This window comes from Anarrhichthys ocellatus, unplaced genomic scaffold (assembly GCF_004355925.1).
Source record: "Anarrhichthys ocellatus isolate YVR2014 unplaced genomic scaffold, GSC_Weel_1.0 scaffold32, whole genome shotgun sequence".
In the NCBI taxonomy this organism is placed as follows: domain Eukaryota; kingdom Metazoa; phylum Chordata; class Actinopteri; order Perciformes; family Anarhichadidae; genus Anarrhichthys; species Anarrhichthys ocellatus.
In genome coordinates this window covers 2,233,082-2,260,163 of record NW_022280062.1, presented here as the reverse complement: position 1 = coordinate 2,260,163, position 27,082 = coordinate 2,233,082, and the positions used below count along the sequence as shown (strand labels likewise).

Sequence of the window (27,082 nt, the reverse complement as noted above, 5' to 3'; positions counted from 1 at the left end):
CATAGCTTAAGCTTTAATAAGGGTGGATAACAAATGCCAAGCACAAGCCAAGTGCTGCTAAATCTTTGGCTGAACAATTTGTATTTGTCGCCTGGCCTGAAGGGGAATGATTAATTTCAGGAGCACTAACAGTTTATATAAAACAAAAATATGTCAAAAAAACCTGCCAATTTCTTGTTCATTAAAGTAATTTAAATGGTGAAATAGAGATTTACCAGCAAATGTGGCCTCTAGAAAAGAGCTTATAGTTTGGCTTTTTTATTTGGTTGCATCCATTCCATATGATTCACACTGAACAGACAGACATCTGCATATTTACATCTTTGTCTGGGAAATCCCACTAAAGTCAGGGCAAATCTTTGGCTAGGCCAACCGTGGGTAATTGAAGGCAAACCCACAGGGAGTACAGAGATGTACAACCGAATGACAGATGGAAAGATTATGGCACAAGGTGATTAAATGGCCGAGGAACTTGCAGTAATCCATAATATGATGTAACCACCGTGTCACCTCTGAGGGCAGAGCTGGCTGCTGTCCTCCAGGTGACGATAATGAGATTTTATTGGCGAAGGCAGAGGGATCACGTGAAGTGTAGCAGGCATGATGGGAGTGTGTGATTCAGAGGACAGCAGTCATTAACTGGGGATGAATGAAAGTAAAGTCAGCTGAGGCTGATGTGAATACGACAACATTTTGAACATTTTGGTTTTTGTAACCATTGCACTATTTTGTTCCACAGCTCTTTTCCCTACAAGTATCCTAATGGATCATTTTAGCATTTTACTGGTTGCAGTTTTCCACTTTACAAAGCTGCTTGATTATCTTTTTACCTTTTTTCTCCATCTATTTTCAGACCAGCAGAATCGCTGGCTAACACTTAGCATATGCTACACATAGCAGCTGCTGAAATGTTGCTGTAACAACATAATTGAGTGAATGCTTAGGCACACAGTGAGGGACAGAAAACAATATGGAGCCATTAGTGTAGAAACACACACTGACTCATCGGTGTGGCTGGTGTCGTGCTGTTGTTTCTGCTCATTAGGGATGCAATATGCATTTTTAAGCACTTGCTAGCTACTGAATATGGGGTTTTCACACAGAGGATGAAACCGTTGGTTTCTTTGAACAGCTTTAGCAGACAGGTTGCGTCATTGTTTACCCCGAAGTCCAGTCACTCACAATTTGCCACTTGTAGCCGACTGTATGTTTGATTGATTCATTTTTGTTTCCATTTCAAATTGCAGTTTTTGTGCTTTTTGTGGAAAACACAAAAAGCACAAAAAGCCATTAGGGCTGTTTCCATTCTTGTCCCAAGAGAAAAATGGATGTGAAAGGTTTTGGGTAAAGCACAAGTTATTGCTCATTAGTCAAAATCCCCATTTTATTAAAAATCTAATTGCCAATTTATTCCACGCAAGTACATGTTCCATTGTGACTTGAGGCTAGGAACCAGCATCCATTATTTAATTTGATAACCATTTGACCATGGTAGAACTTGCAACAGTGTGATCAACATGTCATGTAATAATATGTAGTGATATTATTATTTGGAATGCAAAGCTCATAGTGAAAAAAGAACAAGTCAGTAATTAATCCATAATATCTTATTGATGAACGATTGATGGAGACCAAATGCATTAGCATATCTGTAATGTGTCGCTTGGTATGCCAGAAAGAATATAAGAATAAGTCTATTTTAAGATACGTTCATCATTTTTAAATTCGAAAAAGTAAACAACACAATAGCCAAATGCTACAAAGTGCAACGGAAACAGATTCAGCAAATGGCCCAATGAAGCATGTGACTATTTTCCTTCATTTGAGGTTTAACTGGACTTATTTCAATTACATCATCTCATTGTGTCTTCTTCTTCTTGCATTTTGAGTACAAAACATCCTTTATTTAAATTGAGCATTCATTCACTCACCACATTTGTACTCTTTTCTTCGTACACAGCAGCAACACAGCTGTCACACAAATAGCCGCTGTGGACTTTACAGTGGATGAAGGCAGCTGTCTCCATTGTGGCAGCCCACAGTTTTCGAGGCTGACCCGCAGGTTCAGAGACCCCGACTGACATCCCCCTGTGCAGAAACAACCTCCATCACTAGCCCCAGTAGCCAGCTAATGAGCCTCCGACCAGCCATTAGCCGGCTAGTGGAAGCACATGGGCAATGGCAGAGCTATTCATCAAAATGATGGAGGCGCGACCTCACAGTTATGATGTTAAAGAGCTGTATCACTGCTGTCTGCCACATGACGCTACATCTTTCTGGATTGGGTTTTTATACACATTATTCTCTGTACTGTCTAAGAAAGGCAGTGTTTTAAGCAACAGACACAAATAGAAATTGTACCTGTGCCAATGACATCCAAAGTTCAGAGTTGCCTAAAGCATGAGCTTATGCTAGCTAGATATACAGTGTATATTGATGGCAAGACTTTTGCTTTGATCAATATCTTGATTGCCTCGTGTGCAGCCTTCAACCTTTCACTAATAAAAATACTTTTTTGGTTATTGATTGAAGTATAGATCAATGGAGGCTCTTGGGGTTTTTCCCCAAATATGTTTCAATCAAACATGAGTTGTAATGTATTATTATTTACATGTAGAAAGATGAATGAAATTAGATCACAGATCATTTCAGAAATAAAATCAATTTGGAAAGTCATAAGAAAGATGAGATCAATATCAAATATTCTAAAATATAATTTTTCTGTCGAACTAGAAACTTAAGCAGTCTATGTTATTCACTTGGCTCACATAACAGCTTTTAAATACTATGTGAATTGCATGAGAATTGTTGACCCATGACGTGACTACTCATATCTTTGTAGGCTTTGCACATATCTCATTGTGGGATTAATATAACGGGATCACAGCAGTTACAGGCTTGAGGCTCTAAAGAGGGCAGCAGATGTTTTGGTGTGCGCAGCATACATTTGCCACTTTGAGCTGTGTGAATTGCAGTGAGTGTGGCGTTTCCTTAGTCTTGACCCTGAAGTGAACTCTTAAACAGAAAATCATAATTTTTTTTTTGGAGTTCATAATTATTATTGCTGGCGGCAGAGACACAAGTTAGAATGAGATTCAAATGTAGATATGAGCACTTGTATCCACAAACACTGGTTTTGAATAGCTTTTGAAGACATTTCTTGAAAACCGATAATGTTAATTTTCTTCACAATTGAACCTTTGTTTGGAGACAACATTGTCATCTATGGGTTGGGAAATGTTTACAGATTTTGGGTTATAAAACCCTTTTCGAAACTCAACAACATAAAAAAGAACTTGCCGGTAAAGCTAAATAAAGAGATATTTTGATATTCAATTCAATACAACTTTATTTATCTCTGTAAGGGCACTTGTATGCAGCAGTCACCCAGATAAACCGCTTCACACACAGTAGATGGGAAGAAAGAAAATACTGTTAATCACAAACCTAAAAACATCAAAGGTCATGAATTTAAAAAACTAAGTTGATATATAATATCAATATCTTATTATTAATCATAATCATAATCACAGTCATAAAACATGCATTGATAATTAACTATGAATATCTAAACAATCTAAAAGGATCCTGACAGTGACTGAAAAACCTCTGTTACTGCCAAATGCAACATCCAACGGCGTGGCTATTTATACCTGTAAGCTGCTTTTAGCACTATGTTTGGGTTATCCAGTCTGTATTTAGATATACTGTTGCCTCCCAACGGCTCTCACTAACACCCTCCTGTAACCCGTACAGTCTGTGCAGGTAGCTCAGACTGTCCAGTGTAACTGATTGATAGCATAAGAAAAACAGTGGCAGACAGTTGAGTGTTTAGAAAGCCACAGTGACAGATTCTGTGCACCAAACCAGAGCTGAAATGTAAGTAAAGTTGACATGATTTTATCAGGTGGACAGACACAAAAAGTAGTAGTAATGTAACGTAATGTTGGCCATTAATACACACTTAGTAAGCCATTAGTATATCAGGCTTCAGTTCCTGTCAGGTAAACACGAAGGGGTCTGCTGCCATGCTAGCAGCTGTGAGGCTGAACTTAGACAAAGCAGTGCTTTGAGCTAAATGCTATCGTGACTGACATAGTCACAATTTGGAATCTTGACCTGCTGGTGTCACTGGACGAAATGTCAGGCGATCATGACAATCTACCTGACGGAGAATGAATAACGTCCACAGAGATTTTTCAATGTATCAAAAACATGGCGGACCGACCAACAGACCATCTATACAGCTCGCAGCTAGTGTGGCTAAAAATCACTTTAATGCCACTGAAAAGTGAATACGAATAATGTTTAGCCTGAAAGTTTTCTTCCTTGTATTCACATGCCACATATTTCAGTCCAACATATGTGCTGGAAAATAATCCTTATGTTACGGTAAAACAACTGAACTAATGCTGTGGTTTGTACCTTTGTCTTTACCAAGAAAGCCTATTCTCATGTTAACCGTCATCGCGCTACTCAAATGCTCGAGCCTGATTGCCTCCCTCTTCACCTCGGTTCTCATTTGTTGTATGATCACCTTTGACCTATCGGAATATCTCTTGGGGATGAAGTAATAGGACGTTTCTTTTCCGGGGTATTTTTCCCACCTCCATCACTCTGCAAATAAATATAACTGTATAGCTGGGTGCCCTCAATTTCTCCCGCCCATCCTTCCATCTCCACAACATCCAATCCAGAAGGAGAAATTAAGTATAGATGGAAAAACATACTGTATTTCGTGATGGATGATCTTCACCAAAATGTGGTCATTACCGCAAAGGCGATTGCTATTTTGATACATAGATATCCTTATCGACTTGCCTGGAAATGTAAATGAGATCTGAATTTTTCATGTTCCTCCAAATGGCCGGGGCTGCTAATGTCTTGATTTCAATGTGTGAGCTTCGAGGGAGCCCGAACACGGTGACAAGAAAACCTTCGCAGAGTGGAATTTCCAGCAAGTCTCTCTGTCATAGTCATACGAATAATTAACTCTCCCAAGACTTGATGCATTAGGTCTTTTTTTGTGAGCAGTCGATGTGATAGTAATTCATCAGGGACATATTTTGATGATCATTATGTGAGGGGACGCAATCCGTTTTTGCTCTTGTGTTGTTTCCATCAGTCTTGAATATGAATAAAACGGGGGCTACATTTGTGAAACCCATTCAGACATATTATAGTTGTGAAGGCAAAGCTTTTACTCACATTCTGCTGTATTCGCTTCTCATCCTTTGAACACAGTTTGAATTATTTGACTACGTGAAGAATGTTGCATTGCTCTGTGACGTCTATCTGTTAGAATATGTCCTTCAGACTGCTAATGCCTCAGATTCCTCAGCAACAACAACATATCATTTAGGAATAAAAAGCAAGCAAAAGACCTCCACGTATTCTTAATATTTCATTGCATGCTCGCATGAACATTGTTGTGTTGACCCTCTCACCATCCAGTGATCCAAACTAGCCACATTGCCACAAGGTGTTTCATTCATCAGTTGGCAATGCAATTTAAATATTCTCTGAGATTCCTGAGTGCAAAGGCTGGGGGGCCACATCTCTCAACAAGACTTGATCCTGCTATTTCATGCATCAGAGACCTTCTTTTTTTGTAGTGAATGTGGGATGCTATGAATGTTTTCTGTTTAACCCTTAATAGTGTATTGTTCTGGGATAATCAAACATCTTGTAATGAAAATTGTTGAATGGGACACAGAGGTCCACATCAGAAGCAATGAGTAATACGTACCTATTGTATAGTACATTAAGACTCTCAGGTCAAATATATATTCTGTTGCAGAGCAACTTTATATTTTATGTTAACCCTGCTGAGTCAAGACACACGTGTTGACATGATGCACTCTTTCCTCCTCTTTTGTGTCCTTTGTTTGGGGATGTCGTAAAGGCGTTGTGGAAGGGGTTACAGACCATTGTTGACCGTCCAACGCACTTTAGTTGAAGCACACTTACACCTTAACCAATCATTAACCATAACTTATTTGCCATAATTACATTTTTTTCTGAACTGTAGCCATGTAGTTACAATTTGATATTGTAGAAAGTACATTTTTGTCATGTAAAAAAAAAAAAAAAAAAGCAACTTTGTCATGCTAAATCATTCTATACTGATGCTATTATGTGGAGGTGGTGGAGGTAATTGGGAAATGTACCTTTATTGAGCACATTTCTTCTTCTCTGTGTGCTCAATAAAGACCATCGGATTCTCGCAAACGTCTAATCAAGAGTCGGTTAACTTCTACCTACTTCTTCTTCAGTCAGCACTTTCTGTGTATTCTTAATTCATCTGCGTAAACAGCTTAAATTGACCTTCTTAGTCCTTGCAGGGCTTTTGACAGGACCTTTCTCACCAGGCTCAACCTTGTTCAATGTCACATTTACACATACAGAGGACACGGGCCAGCGGGTCCCTGGGGTGGTAACCCGTGAACAGCAAACACTGAAATGTGAAACTACTGTTGTGGATTCGCCTCAAGATGACCTGACAACTCTGGCTGTGGCTTGAGATCTCCTGGGGCCTGGCATACATACCTCCAGTAAAACTGAGAAAAACACAGCGATGAAGAGTGGATTGAAGAAAGGCAGCCAGAAAGAGAAAGAAACTGAAAGCCGAAGATAGAGGGAGAAAGAGACACAGATAAGTGTGCCTTTGAAGAGAACATCAGCAGGCTTCATGGCACTCAGGCAGACCTCTCTCCTCCCTCCTCACAGAGGACCCATCTCAGCAGATTAAAGCAGGAGCCTCTTTGAGGTGGCGCCCTTGCATTATCCCTGCATCCTGCATCAAGTAATTGAAAGACCTAAGAGTATGGTAGGGGGCTCGAAGAAAGGGGGGTCTGGGCTGAGTCATCCTTGCAAGTTTTGGACTTGCAGAAAATGAGAAGACTAATTGGTTTTTACTAGACGTCCATTGAACAAGGAGCTATAAGAAGGAGAAGGAGAGAAAGCAGCTGAAAGGGCTCAAAAAGTTGTAGGTGCTTTTACACAATATATTTCTAACATACAATGTAGCATATACAGTGCCTTGCATAAGTATTCACCTCCCTTGGACTTTTCTACATTTTGTCATGGTATAACCACAGATTCATGAATCATGAATCAGCATTCACACTAATAAATGAGAACATTATAAAATAAATTGTTCAGACAAGCAAAAGAGTACTCAGCACCTACGGTATTCGGTATTCAATAACTAACACAGCTTTCATTCTGGATCGGAGATAACACATAATATTTGCAGGACCTGTTGCGTTGTGATGGCTTATACGGCTGCCGGTATCATAAAACCGTCTTAAATTTGAAACTGGCCCGTTAACTCCCACATTATCTGACCAAATGAGGCAGAAAGGACATTTTGGCCTATAAAACTGTGGAGGACATGCTGTATCTGCGTAGTTTAGAGAGCGCTAGAGACAGAGACAACTATTATATCTGGGGGGGATTGAATATGGGATGGTCCTGAATGAGCTCAATGGATCAGAGTAATCTCAGTCAAATCACTGTCAATGCACTGTCTGCACGCTATTTAATCCTCTCTGGCATGACATTTAATATGTTGCACAGCAAATGTATTATGATGAATACATGTTCATCACTTTGAATGTTGATACACAGCTGTCGAAGTCTGCATTTGCCCCATGACATTTACCTTTAAATTCCTGGTGAAATAAGCACACGTATGTGAAAGTGTTTATGAACGAGAAGGAAAAGCTGTGTCCGTTTTGCAGCTTCTTGACAGGAAATGGTCCCTTCTTTGAGCAGATATTTGCTTCCAGTACTTCAGGTCACTCACATCTTCGTCATCTCCTCCCCTAAAGGTCTCTCCCTCTTGTTCCTTTCCATCCCCACTCCTTGTTCTCCCTCACTCCCGCTGTTTTTTTTTTTCTTTTTCCAATGGATGAAACAGGACATGGTTTCTCATTATCAACCAGACTCCTCCCTCTCTTTGACTGGTGGCGTTTCTCCCCCCTCCCTCTCGCGTGGCGAGCTCGGCTGTGAGCGTTAATCCCGGATTGTGCTGCCCTGTCGTCTGCATCCCGTTGTTGCTGGGAGAGCATGGCATGGCTCCAGGACCCCTGTGCTCACACAGGGGAGAAGTGAACGAATGAGAGAGAGAGAGGCAAGAGAGGGAAAGAGGTACTGTTTCACGACTGTCACAGCTCCTTGAGCACTGCATTGCACTGAGTGTTGCTGAGTTTTAGTCACACACACTCTCTCACATAAACAAGGGAGAAAAGAGACAAAAAGGAAGGATGACGTCCGGTTCGTCGCAGCTGTGGGTGCAAATGTGAGTGAAGAAAGAGGAAACCTCGGTCACGTCCTGGGTTCCAACACATTGCAAACTCTCTCTGCTCGGCGCTGCGTCTTCCTCGCCACTCACACTTAAGAGGGATTAAACTTTTGTGTGTGTTTGATCTCTTGTTGGTACATCGGGAACTCTTTGAGACTCTAACATGGAGTCTCCCACCAAAGAGATCGAGGAGTTTGAAAGCACGTCCCTGAAGTACCTGCAGCCGGAACAGATTGAGAAGATTTGGCTCAGGCTCCGTGGACTGTGAGTATATCCACTTTTACTATTTTCAACAAGTGTGTGTGTGTGTGTGTGTGTGTGTGTGTGCGCGTGTGTGTGTGTGTGCGTGTGTGTGTGTGCGCGCGCGTATGTGTGTGTGTGAAGTAATGCTGTGTATGCCTCTGTGTGAGGGAAATTTACACGTGAGTTTAAAATTGATTTGCAACAGCTTAATCACAGAAGGATACAGCAAAAATACTTGTGTCATAATAAAAGCTACAGCATGTGTAGCTTGCGTTGTTTGTGTTTGTGTGTATGTGTGTGTGTGTGTGTGTATGAGAGAGAGAGTTTCAGTATGTGAGAGAGAGAAAGGATTGTTTGAGTGAAAACCTAAAAACAGAGAGAGAGAGAGAGAGAGAGAGAGAGAGAGAGGCTGGAATTATTCAAGTCAAATTGCTCTGAGCTATACCTCCTTTGAACTATTTTGAATTACTTGTTTACATTATTGCACAGCAAGGAGGAAAGGAAAGTATGTTATAGCTGAAGTGTTTACTGAGGGATGGTTTCTCACAATTGCACCCTTATTACATGTTTATTTAAGTAAATTTAAGTACTTTTTTTCACTGCCATACATCATCATTTTTTTATGTTTCTTCATGCTGCTTGCCGTTTTAACACCTGGTGCCCATGTAGAGTTATGATGCTACAATACTTGAATGACTGAATGTGCGTATTGTTGGTTGAAGTTGGGGCTAATTCTATATTTTTCTCAATTTATTTAGTTTCTCCTCTTTGTCCGCTCACGTATTTTTGCCAATCTTTTGCACCCACACTATTTGTCTTTAAATAATACAAAAGCCTCCTCAAGCCTCACATTTCTCATTTCTACCAGTTTCCTTTTTTAAAACCCTCCACACTATAATATTCCTTTCTCACATCCACCAACCAATCAACACCTCTTTGACCTTTGGATCTTTGAATAGAGCCCCGCACATCGTATACGCAAGTTGAAGTGGGAATCTTCTCTTTTTCATTTTCAGTTCTCCTCCTTCTTACTCAGCAGGGGGAGGAGACGGCAGTGTTGCTAGGAGGGTTGTGTTAAGGAAAAAAATCTTTCATGTTACCGCTGGAGGTCTGATTGAAATGCAGTTTCCTTCTGCACCACGGATGACAACTGAGTGAATGAACCGTTTCATGGGGCTGCAGTTCGTCTATCTGCCTTCCTCCTTTCCCCTCTCACATCACTCTATTTTTTTTTAGTTATTTTCATGTTATGCATTTCTATTGTTCCATGATTAGTCATTGTTTCTCCCTCTCTCTCCTGTGTCAGAAGCCCGATATGTGGGTCCCTCTACCATCTCCCGCTGCCACATTCAGTTTCCTCGGATGACTTCATTGTCTTTTCATTTGGTCACTGTCATAAATTCGCTATCACAACCATTTGTCTTTTGGGATATTTGATGGATAGTGAGTCAGATGAATGTAATGGTGTCCCGGCCTTTTTCCGTTTTTTTCTTCCTTTTCTCATCACGACAAGGCTGTGGTCTGCTCAGAGCTCTGAGGGCTCCTGTTGCGTGTCAGAGATCACATTAGCCTTTAATCTCACAAAGAGCCTCCATCACAAGAGAGGGAGCTCCGACTGACAGGCAGCCCCCACAGATGTTGACTCGTCACAGTGTGTGTTGTGTGTTTAAGAGGGAGGGATGGACAGTAGGCAGTGCATGGTTGCCTATCTGTGATCAGGAAAGGTTGACTGTGCATGTGGTTGTGTGGATGATATAGATTGGATGCGTATTTAGCGGTTTGGTGACATTTACTGTATGTGCTTCCAGCTCATCCTTGCAGATTTGTTTGGCAGCTGTATGATAAGTGTGTTTGTGTGTGTGTGCTGGATGGCTATCACAGCTCTCTCTCTGGCACAGTGTGCTCCACAGAGTACACCAATCATCCATGGATAGAATGAGAGAGAGAATTTCCATGACCCCTTTCAACCCACATCCGCATTATGCCGATGACATTGCATTAAAGCCTTCTAATTAGAAGAAGCGCTGTGTTGTTGACACACATATTTAAACATAAAGCAAGCTCAGTGAGGAGGGGCAGGGGCAAAAGGTGGAATAAAAGACAGGAGAATAGGAAATGTCCATACTTCCGTTTCTCCATTGTTTTATTTATTCTTATTTATCTGTCTCTTTTGTGCTTTTCTTATCCATTTCCTTTAAAGCTTTAAACTCCCTTTGCCATTTACTCTGTTTGAAACCTCCAACACTCTCTAAGACAACCATCTGACTTTCTCATTTTAATTGCTTGATGGACCCTGAGTGAATGATTTAATCGTTTTTTTTTTTCTCAGTCTTGAGGGAGCTCTTAACATATCTTTTACAGGGAACAATACCTTAGCTTGCACTTTTACATTGAGCTTGAGGAACAAATCAAAATAAGTGCTGTGAATTCTGCCTGACTGGAATTTTAAACCATGTCTGTTGTGGAACGGCAGTGGGTCCATCCTTTCCTCCACTTTGCTATTATGTGCTTTAAGTGTGAGTCTGTGTGTGTGTGTGTGTGTGCGTGTTTGCATGAATTGAGCTTTTAGAGCCACGCTGTTAACTCTTCATAAAGGTGTGGGTGTGTTTTAGGCTAAATGCTAGGATGAGTTAAAGTGTGTGTGTGTGTGTGTGTGTGTGTGTGTGTGTTAATGTGACTGTAGGTTCCACGAGTTTGTGTGTGTGTGTGTGTAGTAAATTAGGTAGGATGTCAGGGGGTGAAGTGGTGTGTGTATGTGCTTTTGCATATCGTTATACCTCTCATAAACGCCTCATCCGCATAAATGATTGTAAGCATTTGCATTATTTTTAAATTTACAGAGTGAACACAGGTGAATAATATCACTAATTGTCCTTATTGCTTATTTGTATTTTTGGGATAATGTCTGGTGTTAGAACCTCATTGGCTCTCATGAAAGAACGTGTTTTTATGCTTATGTACGCATGGTAGTACGGCAACCTGCATAAAGACCCTGAGGCAGCTGTTGGACGTAGACTTTTTTTTTTTCAAACTACATTGGCAAGCCATGCTGATGATGTTATGGTGAACGTAGTACTAGTTATTTCAGTTTATTTCAGTGTGCTATTATATTTTAACTCTGAATTCATTTACATTAAGGCATCGTAATTCTTAAGACAAAGCAGGGTTTTCCTCCCGTGAAGTAAGACAGACTATCTGCTCATGACTCGTACAGCCGAAGAACATTTTACGAATGAGATGATTTATGGTGAAGATAAAAAAACTGAAATGGTGGTTCTTACATGAGGCCCAATGTCTTTTCATTTCATTTCCATGTTAAATAGAAAAATAAATCCAACATGGAAACAAGAGTAACGTTTCAATCGATGCCTCACTATCCACATGTTTTCTCTCTTTCTTTCAGGCGCAAGTACAAGAAGACGTCCCAGAGGTAAGACTTGCTGCTGGGACACTGGACCTCCTCCTCCTCCTCATACCTCCCTCCTTTCCGTCCCACCTCCTCATCCTCCTCCTGTACTCTCCCCTGATTCCTGGATTTTCTCCCACTCTCCTACATCCCTGGACCTCATCCTGGACTTACTCCTACCTTTTTTCTTTTCTTTCCTTGTTATTCATAGTTGTTTGTCTTGCAAAGCACTTTGCAACTCAGTTGTGAAAGTGCAAATTGAATGAAAGGTATTATTATTGTCATTATTACACCTTCTTTTCACCAACCTTCATTTCTGAGGGTCACGGATCTTAGCTGCACTATTCAAACACACTTTGTCACACATGTATGCAAAAAATAAACACTCTTGCTTTCATTTGCTCTTTCTCTCTTGTGTTGATTAAAGTGTCAACTCATCATCATTGCCAGATAACTCGCGCATAATGGTTAGAAATGATGGGGACGCAGTTGTTTTAGAAGATAGACAACTCACTGAATTTGAAAGGTTGACAAAGAACTCGAGTGCCATGCACGTTATCTTCTTTAGTATGAAACTCTATTTGTTTAGTTCTGTTAGAGATGCTCAGGGGAAATCAGGCGTTCCATTATCTGGGACTTGCATGCATTAATTTACAAGCACGAAAGCAGGGATTCATTAATGCCACTGGATGTGTGGGATATGCAGATTCAAGTATCATTAGTTAAAGATGTTTCTGTATCGATCTGAAACATGCTTTCAGTGTCCTTCATCACTCATTTCATCTCTTTCTGAGGCAAATTACACATTTCTTTGGTTTAAGAGGACCCAAGAGACCTTGTCAAAGTGTAAAATGTTTCAATCCCATCTATAAAAATCACAAAGATATTTTTGCATTGTAATACTTTGTCTGATTTAGAAATCAAACTAGCCAGATGCTTTTGTGGTGTAGTGGTTGAATCTCCCAGCTCTAAGATGTATGCATTGTATGCATGTCTGTACATGACCGGACAGTTGTGATGTCCAACAGCGATGTTAGAAAGCTTAACTCAAGATCAAGATGAAATGTACAGTAGACTATAAAATGCATTTATTTTTTTTATCCTCATCCAAATTAAGCAGGTACGTTTTGCTCTCCTCTGGGATTGAATAGAAGCATCCAGTTTTCTCAACCAAAGGCAGCGGCCAAATCCCCAGAAAAGACCAAAACGAACAATGCATTTGGTGTCTCTTCAATACTTTCTGACGTCACTGAACTCGTTTGTGGCACTCAACCTCAAGACCATTTGTGCTATTGAAAGTGCAAATCTTTAAAATCAGGTCACAAACATATTGACTAAGTCATTTTCTAAAACAGCTGGGCACTGCAGTTTTTAGCAGACATTACTCAAACCGGAGTGGATTTGTCATGGACTATTTTCAGACGTGCGTTGATACCATTCGGTGCTCTAGTGCGTATTCACAGCAGCAGGACGGTGTACGTTGATTTGACTCTAAATACTGGCCATGTTCATCATAATGAAGGAACGTGTCACATGTCACAACAGTGTGGCTCATTGAGTTGTTTTTGGACAACAATGGAGCTCTGCAGCACAGAGGAATAAGCTCTTTCACTCCACAGGCACTTGATAGTAGGATGAATACATTGTTGATTTCTGTCTTTGTCATGGTGTTCTTCTACCACCATCACCAGCATTATCCTTTAAGGGTGACATGGATGGTAATTCTGCAACAACATTGTATGTTCTCAGTTTTGGATTGATTTAAATATCCTCCAAATATTTTTCTTTAGAATTTTCAAATATTTTGGACTGACTAACACTAAAGACTGTTTGTTAATACATACATTACAATCCACCGCCTCTCTTTGTCTACTGTTTCATGCCATTTTCCTGTGAGCTGTGGGATTGCCGCACAGTAATTGAATGAAACTCTTCTCCTGCTACTTATTGGCACAGTGTGCGGCCTTTTGGAGTGGTATAGAGCTAGCGGTTGGAAATCCTCGCTCGCTGTCTCTCTGTCTCTCTCTCTGATGGGTGGGTGAGTTCCTGTGTGGAGGAGCCAGGTGATTGACAGCTCCATGTGTGTCTGTGTAATTATGGCCGGGCTAATTGGCAGAGAGGAATACTGGGACATTGTCATTACTGACACACCAGTACAACCCCTAACACATGCAGATGTAGGGAGAGATAGCCCACTTCACGTAGGGAAGGATGGAGGCAATGCGGAGAAGAGTGTTTGTGTGCAAAGGGAGTCGAGAGAGATGGAAGAAAGGCTGTAAAGACAGGAAAGATGTCTATTTTAGGCCTATGATCGTGTGTTTTATGTGGGTTTGGAAACAGTTTGCCCGTTACTATTTTGGTCGCATGGTCACTATTGTGCTCTTTTAACAATTTACTATTTACTCAGCCCCCCCCCCCCCCCCCCCCTTAGTTACTGTTGCTATGCCTGTCAAGCTTTCCATTCTCGCGCAGCACGAATGCAGTTCACAACGGTAACGGTGGCTAGCTAACATAACCCTGTTTGGATGCCTGTTTGAAAAAATATTTGAGTATGTGTTTGTTAAACGTGGCTTCGATCGAGTTTGGCAGGAGCTGGGATTGGACAATCATGCAGGGGATGGGGTTTGGTGAGCGGTCGATTCAAAATGTGTCACTTCTTTCACAAATCTCTGTTTAATCTCATGCTTCTCAATGTGCCAGAGAGCAATTTGATCCTATCCACTTGCCAAATAAAAAGACAAAAAAAACTCCCCTTTCTCTTGGGTTTACAAAAAAAGGCATTGATCACCCAAGCACCACCACTTACACTGATTGTTCACCAACAAGTAGATGGTTTGTGTGTCTCTTTGTATTCCATGACAGGCGCCTGAATGCAGCACTGAATGAAATAGGCTTTTACTCAGGTCTGTAAATATGCTACAGTGGTCACTCCTTATAGCCCAGCTTTCAAAGGCTTTAAGTGTTTCGCCATCTGATCCAGGCAAGCCTCTAACCTTAAATGGCCTTATGTTAGTCTGCCCATGTTGCCAACTCTGTAGAGAGCGTGTGTGTCCGTGTTTATGTGAGAGTTTTTGTGTCTCCTGGCTTTCTCAAAGGGCTGCTATGTTTGTTCAGAGTGCAGAGCTACAGTACACGTTTCCAGTGGCAGTAATGACACAGGTATCTAGAACCTTGTCTCCTCACTTTGCTCCAGTTTTCAGACACTCATAGGTGAATTCATAAAAGGATTGTATGAATGTATATATAAGAATAAAATATTAAATATTCAGTATTTCTCCACCAGACATTCATTCCTGGCATTCTTGTGGTGGGGAATATGTTGGAAGGACTTGGAATAATGACCTCAGTATTTCTAAAATCTTGGCTATGGATCTGTAAACTATAACAATGACCATTTATTATACAAAATTTCATAACAAAAAAAGCAAATTGGCAGATATTTTTCTTGAAGTGCTATAAAGTAAACTTACTGAAAAAAAGTAATCCATTTATAGGTAGCTCTTGGTTCTTATAGTGAAGTATAACATTTGCATAGAAATAAAAGCAGAGGAAACAGTGAATGAAGACACATGAAAACACATTGACAAAAGGAAGAAAGAGCAACAGCGAAGTAGATGAGGACAGATATCATCAAGCTGAGAGTCACTGGGGCCAACATTGAACTCTTTGGTTAATGTCAGTAATCAGGGAGCAAATCTTCCAGGCATTGGCTGCCTTTCAAGGACAGCCCATTAGATTACCCGAGCCTCTCTGCCGCTCATTTCTGAGGTTCGAGGCCATTTGTCACCAACAGCTATTGGGCTATTTATTGGAGATGATTCATTTGGGGGGAACAATGCAATACTGTTATTGCTTTGGCTTTGGGAGTAGCTGGCTACGGAACAAATGCGCTCACATGCATCTAATGAAACAAACTAATAATTGTCTCTTGAGCAATAAGGACCAGAAATTACAATAAAGATGATGATGAGCTCAGATAATTAATTGAAACATAAAGATGCTGAGCACTGTTTATCAGTTTAAAATGAAACTAGACTTACTCTAATACTATCTATGTTTTACTATTAAGTTCAATCAGGACGACTATCTTCATGCTTACTCTATTTATTTGCACTCAAACTATGTCATTTAAATTAAGTCAATTCCTCTTGAAAGCTTCTCTCTCAAATTTTGAGAGAGAGACCAAATTTTGGTCTTGGTGTTTACAAATATCACCCCTTTCATTTTCTCAAAGTGTATAGATTATAGGGCATTATTGCAAGGCCAACCTGAGCCAGCCCTTAAATAAGTGTTATTAAAAAGGAAAGCCATATACTCTTAAATGTGGTGAGTGTGTCTGCCTCCCTGACGGAAACTGTGAGCTGGTTCCACAGAGGAGGAGCTTGATTGCTCAACGATGAAGTGATGGCATTTTGGAAAAAAACACGGATTTTAATGCAACTTTACTGATTGGCATACAACCGTATTTTTTAACTAAGTATTGCATATAGTGCGGAAGGAGAACAACTGTTAAGTGGTATCATTACCAGTGAGAAGTAGTTGAATAGACATGTTTGTTATTTCATCATACACTAACTGGTTGAAGCTCTGTCATGAGTTGCCACAAACAGAGCCCATTAAATCTCTTGTACGTCTAAGGACGGAGCACCTACAGTAGGTCATATAAAACAGAGGTGTTGTTCCTCATTTCAGTCTGTGGGTGACGGCAGCTCAGACTTTACTTTCATCCATTAATAACTTACTGTCTGTAATTGTTTTGTAGTGCCGGTGGTGAGTTGTGGCTGGTTTTGTGGGTGTTTCCTATTTTTATGTGCTTATATTATGTATAATTCAGCCCAATGCTGACTACTACAACTTTTTGAGGTGGAAAATGTTGTGATTTTGTGTTCCATTTTCTTGCTGTGGTTTAAAGCGTGGATACACTAATAATTATGCCTCTCTTGCCGTTTCTTTTCTCCCTCCGATCTCTCTTCCCCACCTTCCTCCCTTCACCCCATCTCCTCCTCTCTCCTACTACCTGATGATTAGAGGGGTAATTGCCCAGCTCAAGTGAATCTCCAAGCTTGGGCTAATTACATTCCTCACAACCGATTTTTTTGTTTTCTCTTTCTTTTTCCCTTTCCCTTTCCCTTCCCCTTCGCTCCACATCAGGTGCTCCTTTCTTTTCTGAGGTAACCGCCTCAGTTTGCATAATTCACAGTTTTCTAAACCACACAGGTGGCGAAAGACACCCTTCAGTTTGTGCATCGGTACATATGCACAGACTAAAAACATACACAATACACATTCTCTGATATGAAATACATGCACATATGCAACTAGTTCACATACATGCAATATGTGCATGTCTGGACAAGCAGCTGCTTGTATACTGAAGTGTGATGGATTTTCCATTCAAGCCAAACAATAGCTGCACACAATTGTGGCAAATCCCATTTTAAATCTTTTTTTTTCCTTTGCTTGTCTTAGAATGAGCGTATATGTCAAAGTGGTGCATTTTCCTTCTGCAGCAAAGGGCTTCTACACTGATTATTCTCTCCCTCTTTGCCTACCTCAGCAGGCCATTATTGAGCTAAGTGTATTGCGAGTCTGAAGATTGATTACGAAGTCCTAACTGATAGGCTTTTATCCTAAGTTGAGCTATATGGCGGAGATGAGGACAAGAACGTCACAGGCCAGCTCACGAGCCCTCCTCTTCCTGCGCCTGCAGCAGATAATATGGCAGATTTATGGTGCAGATTGTCTCTTTAATCTGGTTGTTTATATCCACCCTTCCTCCAACCCCCCTGCGGCTCCATCCCACCTCTACCCTGTACCCTGCTGAATGTTTGTCCTAAGGGTATTACCCCAAGTAGATATAGAGATAGCGCAGAAATGTATAACTATTTATCAGTGTCTGTTTGAGCAGAGAGAGAAAATATTTGATCACACCGCGTGAGAATGTGATATATATAGGCTGTGCGCATCCTGTTGTGTTTTGTATACTGAATGTGTGTACTCATGTGTGATGCCCGACAGCAATCTGTGTGTGTGTGTGTGAGTGCTGCATGCGCTTTTCTTTCCATTCAGCTATCTATCATCTCACCTCATTCATCTCCAGCTAACCCATTTTGGACCCAGTGGGAGTCGCAGACCTTACATATATAGTGTATTCAAATACCTTCAAATTCCAATGTGAAAGACCATGTTGGCCAAATGGGCTTTTGTTGCTAAAGCAGGAGATGGATGAAGCCAGAAAGAATGCATGAATGGATCTAAGCAATGTTTATGTTTAGTGAACCTCCCAGTGATATGAAAGTCAATTTGAGTACCAAAGGAATGAGCTCTGGGTGATATTGCATGACCAGAACTTAGTAAGAAAAAGTAAGATAAAAGTTATGTTGTGGTCTTGATTTTGTTGAAATACAGCGAATGAATTGCTGAATTGATATACCGCTTCTGAGCTGGAGGTAGTCGGGTTAGATGTGTTACGTACAGACAGCAGGACAGCAGGACACCAGGTGAGACAGGTGATCGCATCGTAAGTCCTGTTTGTGGCTAACAAAAGCACTTTGGTTAAGGTAAGGGAAAGATTGTAGTTTTTTGTTACATGTTAATAAACACATTGTGTCTCACGTCACTGCAGACTTTTGCCTGTATTGAACCATTAAGTGCTGCCGGCCACGAAACATAACCATAAAAAAGCTCAGATATTTTGGCGGTAAGCTAATGAACTATTGTCACTGAACATAATACACTCAGTATCAAATTTATATATATCATTTTTAACAGCTGTATACTAATAACTTACTATTAAATGAATCTAGCCTAGGAATAAATAATAATTCCTTCAATACCAGCCACAAGTTACAAAATGAATAGTACAGAAACAGTATAATTATCTCTCGTTAAACAGCAACTTCCAAACTAAATAAATCTAGGAACAAATATTGATCGGTACTGAGCATATGCAACTCTCAACAGAGATGAGGATGAAGCGAGATGGCTCACTCATTAGCTACTCCCAGAGAATTATCTCCTGAATCTGCAGCTCCGCTCGGCTTTACGCTGCTTCATAGCAGCATAACATAAAGTTTCAGCTCACCATCTCTTAATTCCCTCTCACCGCTGTCATGTCATTGTTTGTTTTTGTTCTTTAAACATGCATTCAGAAACTGTTGGATGGTAGCCATGTAGATGATGGCTTGATTAGTGATGTGGCGCTCTGCAGCTTACTGCTGCTTCGCTGTTATGTAAACAGTGGACAGTGAACGATCGTAAAGTGACACATGTTCTCTGTCACTTGATAGAAAGCTCTTTTGTTAAATATGGATAAACACTTGAGTTGTGCGCTTCTGTTTGTTTGTGTGCGTGAGAGAGTGTGGCAAGTTTGCTTTTCTGAGTTTGTGATAATGCACGCATTGCTTTGTATGAATGTGTGACAATGTGAATAAACCTGCTGTTTTTTTTCTTTTCTGTTAGTTTAGGAGGAATGCTGTGAACCACAGCAGTGACGCAGTTAGGTCTCTGTTTTCTGTCACCGTTTTTTGAAACGCTCCTTTGGACAGGCTGGACTAAACATCCTTTCTAGAAAATAAACATTCAACCCAGTAGTTCACAGTTAAATTCATGGGGACTTCACACTGTTTGCCTCACATCTTTATGGTCAATATCCTAACACATACGGCGTAACAGACATATGTTAACACAGTAGGGTTTAGAGAGATTTTAATTCTTCTCATTGAACGAAAAAGCAGGAGATACAGTACCATGCACTACCAGATGATAGTGAAATGATTCGATCAGCAGGATAAACACTTAATAAGAAATGATTCATAACACATTGTAGTTGAAAGCAGATGTTACAACATGTTTAAGTTTTGAGCTTCAGGGTTCATGCTTGACATTGGGTTAGTTTGACAAAAAAAAGAACTTTCAGCCACATCTTGTAACTTTGAAAACAAAAAAACGCCTTAATGTTTCTCTCCAGCCTTACCACTGTAGCCCAACTGATACTGGATTATTGAGGCAGATACCAACATCTGTATTTTAGGTAAAAAAAATCCAACAACAATATATCTGCCGATAGCATGTCTTCTTTTAACGTAAACACGTAACACAACAAATCAATCGTATGAACTGCTTATAAGTGCTAAATAGTTGGGGTTAAATAAAAATGTCACCAAAAAGACAAGTATTGGGACGGTTCTAGTACCATCAGGAGTTCTTCAGTCAGACCTGGCCGATAAAAAGTGTTGTACTGTGACCAATACTACTTTGGTGCAGAATGACTCATTATTTTCTCCATATTCTTACATAGTTGACCAATTCCTTGTTATTTAAATTAACTGACACACTAGCTAGAGTTGCTTTCTGACATTTAGAATACTCTAGCTTGCCCTTGATATTTTAGCCTCTGTGTTACAGTGTAATTTTAGGTGCTATTTAATCATTTTATTACATTTTGGGTGAAGTTACTAGTGGTTGGAACATCTTCCAAAGTGTTCTTGCAGTCTTTTAAATGCAGCAAGTTAACACGCTGTAGATATTGTCTTGGCCCAAATGTCAGGAATTACATTTGTGGGGTTTTTTTCTCCCACTTTTTGTACCTACCACTTATATTGTCGTTTATTTCCCTCAGCTAGTGATTTCATATGTCATATTTATAGCCCACAGCTGTACAAAGACAAGAAAAAGTACTTCACTCAAGGCGCTACATATATTGTGGCTGCACCGCACTGCGTTTTCTGGAGGACAATATGGTGATGGATGTCTCCCTGCATGATTATTCAATAATGGTGAATTCTAAAGAGAAACCCGTGCATACTCTTATTCACACCTGATTGCTGTGGTGGAACATAACTAATTGCATTTACTCAAGTTACAGTACTGAAGTACTAGAGGTGTGAATCTTCACTGTCCTCACAATCCGATTCGATTATGATTCTTGCATTTGAATGCAAATTCTCGATGCATTTCAATGCATTGTATCCTCAATTTTCTATATTACTACACATTCATTAATACAAGCAGTCAGATAAATCTAAACTGATTAAGATATCCCATAAAAGCTCGACAGGGCAATGAATGCCTATGCCATTTGTCAATGCATGAATTAGCATAGCGGCTAGCTGCTCTTCTACTCTTAGTTGGTTTTAGTCACTGCATCTCCCGACAGGGTCAACAACACACGGTTGAATTTCAGCCTTCAATCACGTTTCTTTAGCCCAACATTGTTGAAACGGAATTGTTTACATAATTAGAAATATGAATTATTTATGTATTAATAAATACTCTCCTTCCAGTTTATCGACTTGAAAAGAGAGGATTGAAAGTTCATTGAAAAACTGTATATTCTACCTAAGTTACATTTCCCCGTTCTCTATGGAGCTGGCCATTGTGTGCATTTGAGCTCATAATAGGATTGGACCTTCCTGCATGTAGAGTTGTTAACTGTGTACAAATACCCAAGGACACGTGAATAACAAGCTCTTAACTCAAGAGGTATCTTTTTATGTTTTTTAATTAATTCTGTACGAAAGCTCAGCATTGATTTGATATAATTCATATGTTACCAGGGACAGTTATACGGGTGTTGAAATGCTCATATGTGAGACACTCCAACTGGTCTGAATAGTGGTTCACTGGGGATAAAGGTTGCGGTTGCAAGGTCTTCTGTGTTGTGTGGTGTGGCCCACTGCCAAATAAAGTGCACTCTGATGTCTTTGTTTGTCCAGGGGTTGAAGGACAGAGCAGTGATGACCTCTCTCACCACAGTGCACCTCTTTTCAGCTTTTATTGATCCATCTGTGAGGTTGTGTGTTCATGTGTGTGTGTGTGTGTGTGTGTGAGACAAGGACAGAGACAGCTGTGTTATCATGTCCCCTCCTGCTCTCTTTATATCTCATTGTCTCTTCCTCTTTGTGTTTTACAATTAACCAGAATCATTTCATGAACATATCTAATTCAGTTTAAGAGGATAGGGCACCGTGATTGGGACACGGCATTTGTTTCTCCACCTGATCTCATCAACAAAGTGACACAGAGGCAGCCACAGTTGGCTATCACTATGTCTGGATTACTGCGGTAAAAACCTGCGATAGACTCAGAGCATTATGCATCTGTTATTATGTTCTGGTTTGGAGTCAAACAGATAATCTAATTGTAAACTCTGTTTTCTCTACCTCTCCTACATGTATGTGTGTGTCCATCCACAAGTCACCTATGCCATTTTAGTTTTGCTTCAGGGATGCGATTACCTTTACATTAAGTACAGTATAAGGTTATGTCAACCCCCCTCTGTATCTATCAATAACCTTCACATCTGCACTTCTCAGGGCTTCTGGGTCTATATTAGTCTCCTGTGAGATAACACACATACTTAAATCACCCATGAAAGAACAGTCAAAGTCGATTGTCACGCTCCATTATAACACAATTTCCCCAGTTGAACCCTCCCTGGAGTCCCACTAAATGTTAAACCTTCTTGCATCGTCTTGCGCCTCATATATTCCTCTGCTGTGGTTGTTGCTGTTGCTATTTGTACATCTTGTTAAAGCTGGAATATTTCCCATAATACATGTCCAAATAATGGTACACTTGACCAGCTTTCTTATAATTACATATTCACTCTATTTTCTAGATTCTTGGTCTCACTCTGCCCTTTGATAGTGTCACAGACTGACCAAACCACTGAACATAATTATAGTGTATGGGGTTCATTCAAAATGTTCATTCACTTGCAGAGTTGCCAGGTGTAGTTATTTATTTGCAATTGCAAAATTCTCAAACTGTTTGTTCTAAAACATCAGGTTTTATAAGGTTGTTTTATCCTGCTGTTGTTGGTATTTAGGGGAAATATCAACTGACCATGTTCTTTATTGTGAAAACACTTTTTATATTATTTCGCTCAGTAATGAAGTCAGACGGGTGTGACTGACTTTGCGGCAGGATTATAAAACTATGATTCATATGATTCGTTCATATGTGTTTGTGTTGTTAATGAATCATTGTTATATAGCTAACTGTGACTAATCTGTTATTGCTGTTGCTAAACGTCTTCTGGCCTGGAGTTGGGCCGACCCTTTTTGGCACGTAGCATGGGAAGACTGATTGCAATCAGATTTGTGATTTGGCCAACGGAGACATATATATGTGACTAAATGTAAATTGGCGTATTTTCAATCTCATCTGGATTTTACGATGAAAGACACTTGGTAAGAAAAGTGCAGATTCCCTGAGGAGCATTTAAATCAGCACAACATCAAATGTACCTACTAATGTTGTGCATTCTCAAACTATTTTGTTGTGCATTATCCTGTAATATGATTTTAGGATGCGTCATATAATTATAATTGTACGAGCGAGGCAAGTGAAAGCTGAGGCGAGGACTGGGGAGGAAGAGAGGAAAATGAGTTGCCAAGAGCAGACTCACCATCACCAAATGTGTGTGTTTGTGTGTGCATGTGCACTGCCTAGAAAGTAGGTAGTAGTAGTTGTTACAATAGCCTGGAGAAGACTGACCAGAATATAGTTAAATGTCTGTTTATGGTGGACATAAACAGAGTCCTCTTGGAAGCGATAAATACGTTAGCCCAGGAATTCAGCATGAAACTCAAGGCCGTGGAAGAGGAGGAGACACCGCCTCGGGCCCCAGACAGCCTGAAAAAAGAGTAAGTCTTGAGCTGCAGTGATTTGGCCAATACCTATGAGATTTCAGTGGAGCTTGCTGTCCCGAGTGAAATGATATACCACACTGGAGAGCAGCACAGGAGAAAGGGTTTCCTCAAGTCTCTTGAGGTGAAGGAGACCTTGCATCAGGACAAACAGAGCCTGATGTGGTTATCAGAAACAGAGGCGTAGGAGGACCAAGATGTGCCAATGCATGGAAGACATACAACAAGACGGTCAGGGAAAGGCACCTGTATATGGAGTTTTATATTAAAGGTCTCTGAGATAAAGGACAAGCGTTGCCTTGAGCTAGAAGAAGTCAAATTGCTTAAAGGCTTTGATGACCTGCTCAGCAAGGAGGTATCAGCACAGAACAAGACAGTCAAGAGCAATGTAGCAAAGAAGACATAAGCAACAGCAAAAAATTCAAGAAGTCGTCCGGCTGGATGAAATGTGTCGGTTTCCTCACAGGAGGATCAAGGACAAATAAGGAAATGAACAACAGGGAGTCCAATATTAACAGCATGTGGTAGTGAGGAATGTAGTCAAATTGGGATTACAAGTGTTGAGATATCACGTTTGTAAATGTTAGCCCCGGCTTGTGTCTGTAGAGACCCAGGAAGGGGGTCCACTCTTTTGCAGTATTTCCATTAGTATTTCCAGGTATCTTCTATTTTTTTTAAAGACATATTCGGGGAATTACCTTCCCTGCTTTCGGGAGTCGTCCCTGTCACAGCATATCGAGTGCAATCATTATTATTCCTCATTCATTATCATAATCATCGTCTTTTGTCAAAAAACAGCAATTTAATGTATTAATCTAAAAAATATTATTAATTTCAACTTTCATTAATCATTGATGTACTTCATTTTCACATGTAAACTTTTGAATAACGCCACTACTACTTGCTACTGAAACAGACCTTTTGCAAAGTAGAATCTAATTTAATTTCATCTAATCTACGATCAGCTGAGGAAATGACTGTGACATGCACCAATACTTATCAATAAACGTCCTCTCTTCCATGTTGTTTGCCAGCACTGTGGCCCACCTTCCCCCATCTGCCTGTGTGATGGCTTTGTTCAGCTTATGCTTTGTGCTACTTCACCTTATTTACCCCAGTCTTCAAAGTCTTCAATTACATTTTTCTTTGTTTTTTAAATTGCTCTCCAAGTCATCTTCACTTTCCAAAGCACGAGAGAACTTCTTTACACATCACAGTGGCCGTAGACTGGTTGTTGTTGTTCAGAGATTTGAGTTGGCTGTGCTCACATTGGCCATAATCATTAGCTTAGCAGTAGCATTTGGCAATGACAACACCTGTTGCTGGCATCCACTGTGGTGCTAGCTAATCTGTGAAGGAAAGATTCCTAAAAATAACATCTGATGATTAAACCAGTGTTCCTAGATGGATCGCTATTCTTAGATCATTAAGAAGTTGAATGCGTTCCACAGCAATTCGATCTAATTGTAGAATATTAGTATTTTGTATTTTGTACAATTAGTTCTGGGTTCAACAAGTATGAATATTCTGTCTACAGCAACACTTTACTTAACATTCATTCTCCTTATTTGACTTTCGGTCGATGCCTGCAGTTTATTTTTCTACTGTTGGCCACTGACCAGCGTTGATAAAGCAACGGGGGGTTAAGTGGTTTGCTCAAGGCCACCCATTTTGTAGTTTGGGGTTGAGGAACTCCTTTTCCACTGTGATTTGTGAAGAACATTTAGGAAGGATTTGAATCAGTGAAACATACACTTTCAGAATTGCTTTTGCAAACTCTACCACAACTTTATGTGAGTGTAAGTGCATGTGTATGTATGTGTGTAAGTGTCTTTGTGGCTGACAGAAACAGAAAGAAAGCTGTTTCTTTAATATCTAGCCTTGTATGACTCATCTGACATGGGAATTCAAGTCTGTTTTTACCTTATTATATTCTTGTTAGTGAATTACTGGCATGTAATGACCTTGTTATGAATTGGAGACATGGAGGACACTGAATGAGCCGACAAAACATGGCCAAACATCATTGACCAAGGACGTAGGAGAAACAGTTTACAAAAGAAAATATTAGACAGCACTATTTTCAATAATTAAAGATACTCTTTGGAGTTTTCATTTTGATTTTAATCAACAAAACAAATGGGCCACATTCTCAAACAGTGCATAAGCACACATCTGTGTTTGAATGTGCGTACCACCAAATCAGGGATTCATTCAATATTTTACCTGATTATATGCACAGTTTTCGTTTTCCTTGTTTTAATTGACTTGACCTATGATGATCGGCTATTTCCGCTAAGCGCTAGTGCCATGAAATTGTGCATATGTAGCCAATGTTGATTGGTAGCAGTCATAAAATTATTTCGCTTTTTTGCTTTAGGTGCCATGCTTCTCTCTTACAACAATGATACACCTCCAGGCAAACGTATTTCCTTAAACAGAGAGGGGTTCGGCAGTAAGCTGATTGCAACAAGCAACAAGTCCGCCTTTACAGCCTTGTTATGTATACTCAGTCATGCTAATGCAACCATGATGTAGTTTGTTTATAGCCTAACGTTAGCTTTTTATTTCTGCCAATTGCATTTACACTTAAACAAACATGAAATTGGTGTTCACTTGTGAAGACTATCTTGCTGAACGAAGTGTGTAAATATCATAAAGTTGTGTTTGCCACAGACCTTTTTTTTTGCATAATCCAAAGGAAAAGTCCCCTCGGCTTTTTGTTCCGAGGGAACCAGTGTGATGCTAACTTCCCGGGTTGGCCAAAAAAATCAAAACAGAAATACTTAAATAAAAGTTTTAATCCTGTTTCCCAATTTGAATTGTTCTGCCATTTGTAAAATATGTCATCTAAAAAGTGTTTTTGAGAAGGTCAATATAAAAATCTATCTGTAATCTCTCTCTTCTCTTAACTCTAACCTACATTTTGATGCGTACGTATATGTACATTTTATCCAATCAATTCTGATTCGTTGAAACCTATCCCATAAAACTGTACTTTATCATGTCTGGCATGCAGCTAGCATGCCGTAGAATAATATCAAGGATAGGAGGTTTGTATGGATCTAAGTTCATGGCAAAAACCTTGTTAACCTTTCCAAAAAGTATCATGGTTGTGGTTCAAGTGTCTACAATGTTTTCCTCTCTCTTACGATAAAAAAACATGGCTGAGGGAGGTGGTGTCTGAGGTTGCTTCGATTTAACGGAGATTCCTTGTATGCTATGTGGTAATGCTTACCTAAACCTTTGTCATTTCCTAATGAAATCCCAGTAAGCTGGTGAAAACATTGGGGTCATAAAACATTCACTGTGTCAGACATATTACTCCGTGTCAGAGTTTACTTAGGGACTTTCATGTCCATATGTATGTCTCCTATAGACCTGCCTTGGTCAGTGGATGCATATTTTAATCTCTGGGGTTATATAACTTGTGCACCACAGAGCGTTAGGGATTATTTTTCCGGCGCTGAC

General features: G+C 40.1%; 1 protein-coding gene across 3 annotated transcripts in view; it reads left to right on the top strand.

Moving 5' to 3' along the window:
* The window catches only part of pde1cb (phosphodiesterase 1C, calmodulin-dependent b), a 69,140-nt gene that overhangs the window by 7,543 nt on the left and 34,515 nt on the right, over positions 1 to 27,082 (top strand). The window contains exons 1-2 of one of the 3 annotated variants that reach the window (XM_031865060.1): positions 4,914 to 8,572; positions 11,955 to 11,981. The exons of the other annotated variants lie outside the window; for them this stretch is intronic. Of the exons in view, the coding sequence (XP_031720920.1) occupies positions 8,472 to 8,572; positions 11,955 to 11,981 (128 nt within the window). The 5' untranslated portion in view covers positions 4,914 to 8,471. Of the gene's footprint in view, positions 1 to 4,913; positions 8,573 to 11,954; positions 11,982 to 27,082 lie in introns of those variants that run through there. 3 annotated transcript variants of the gene reach the window in all.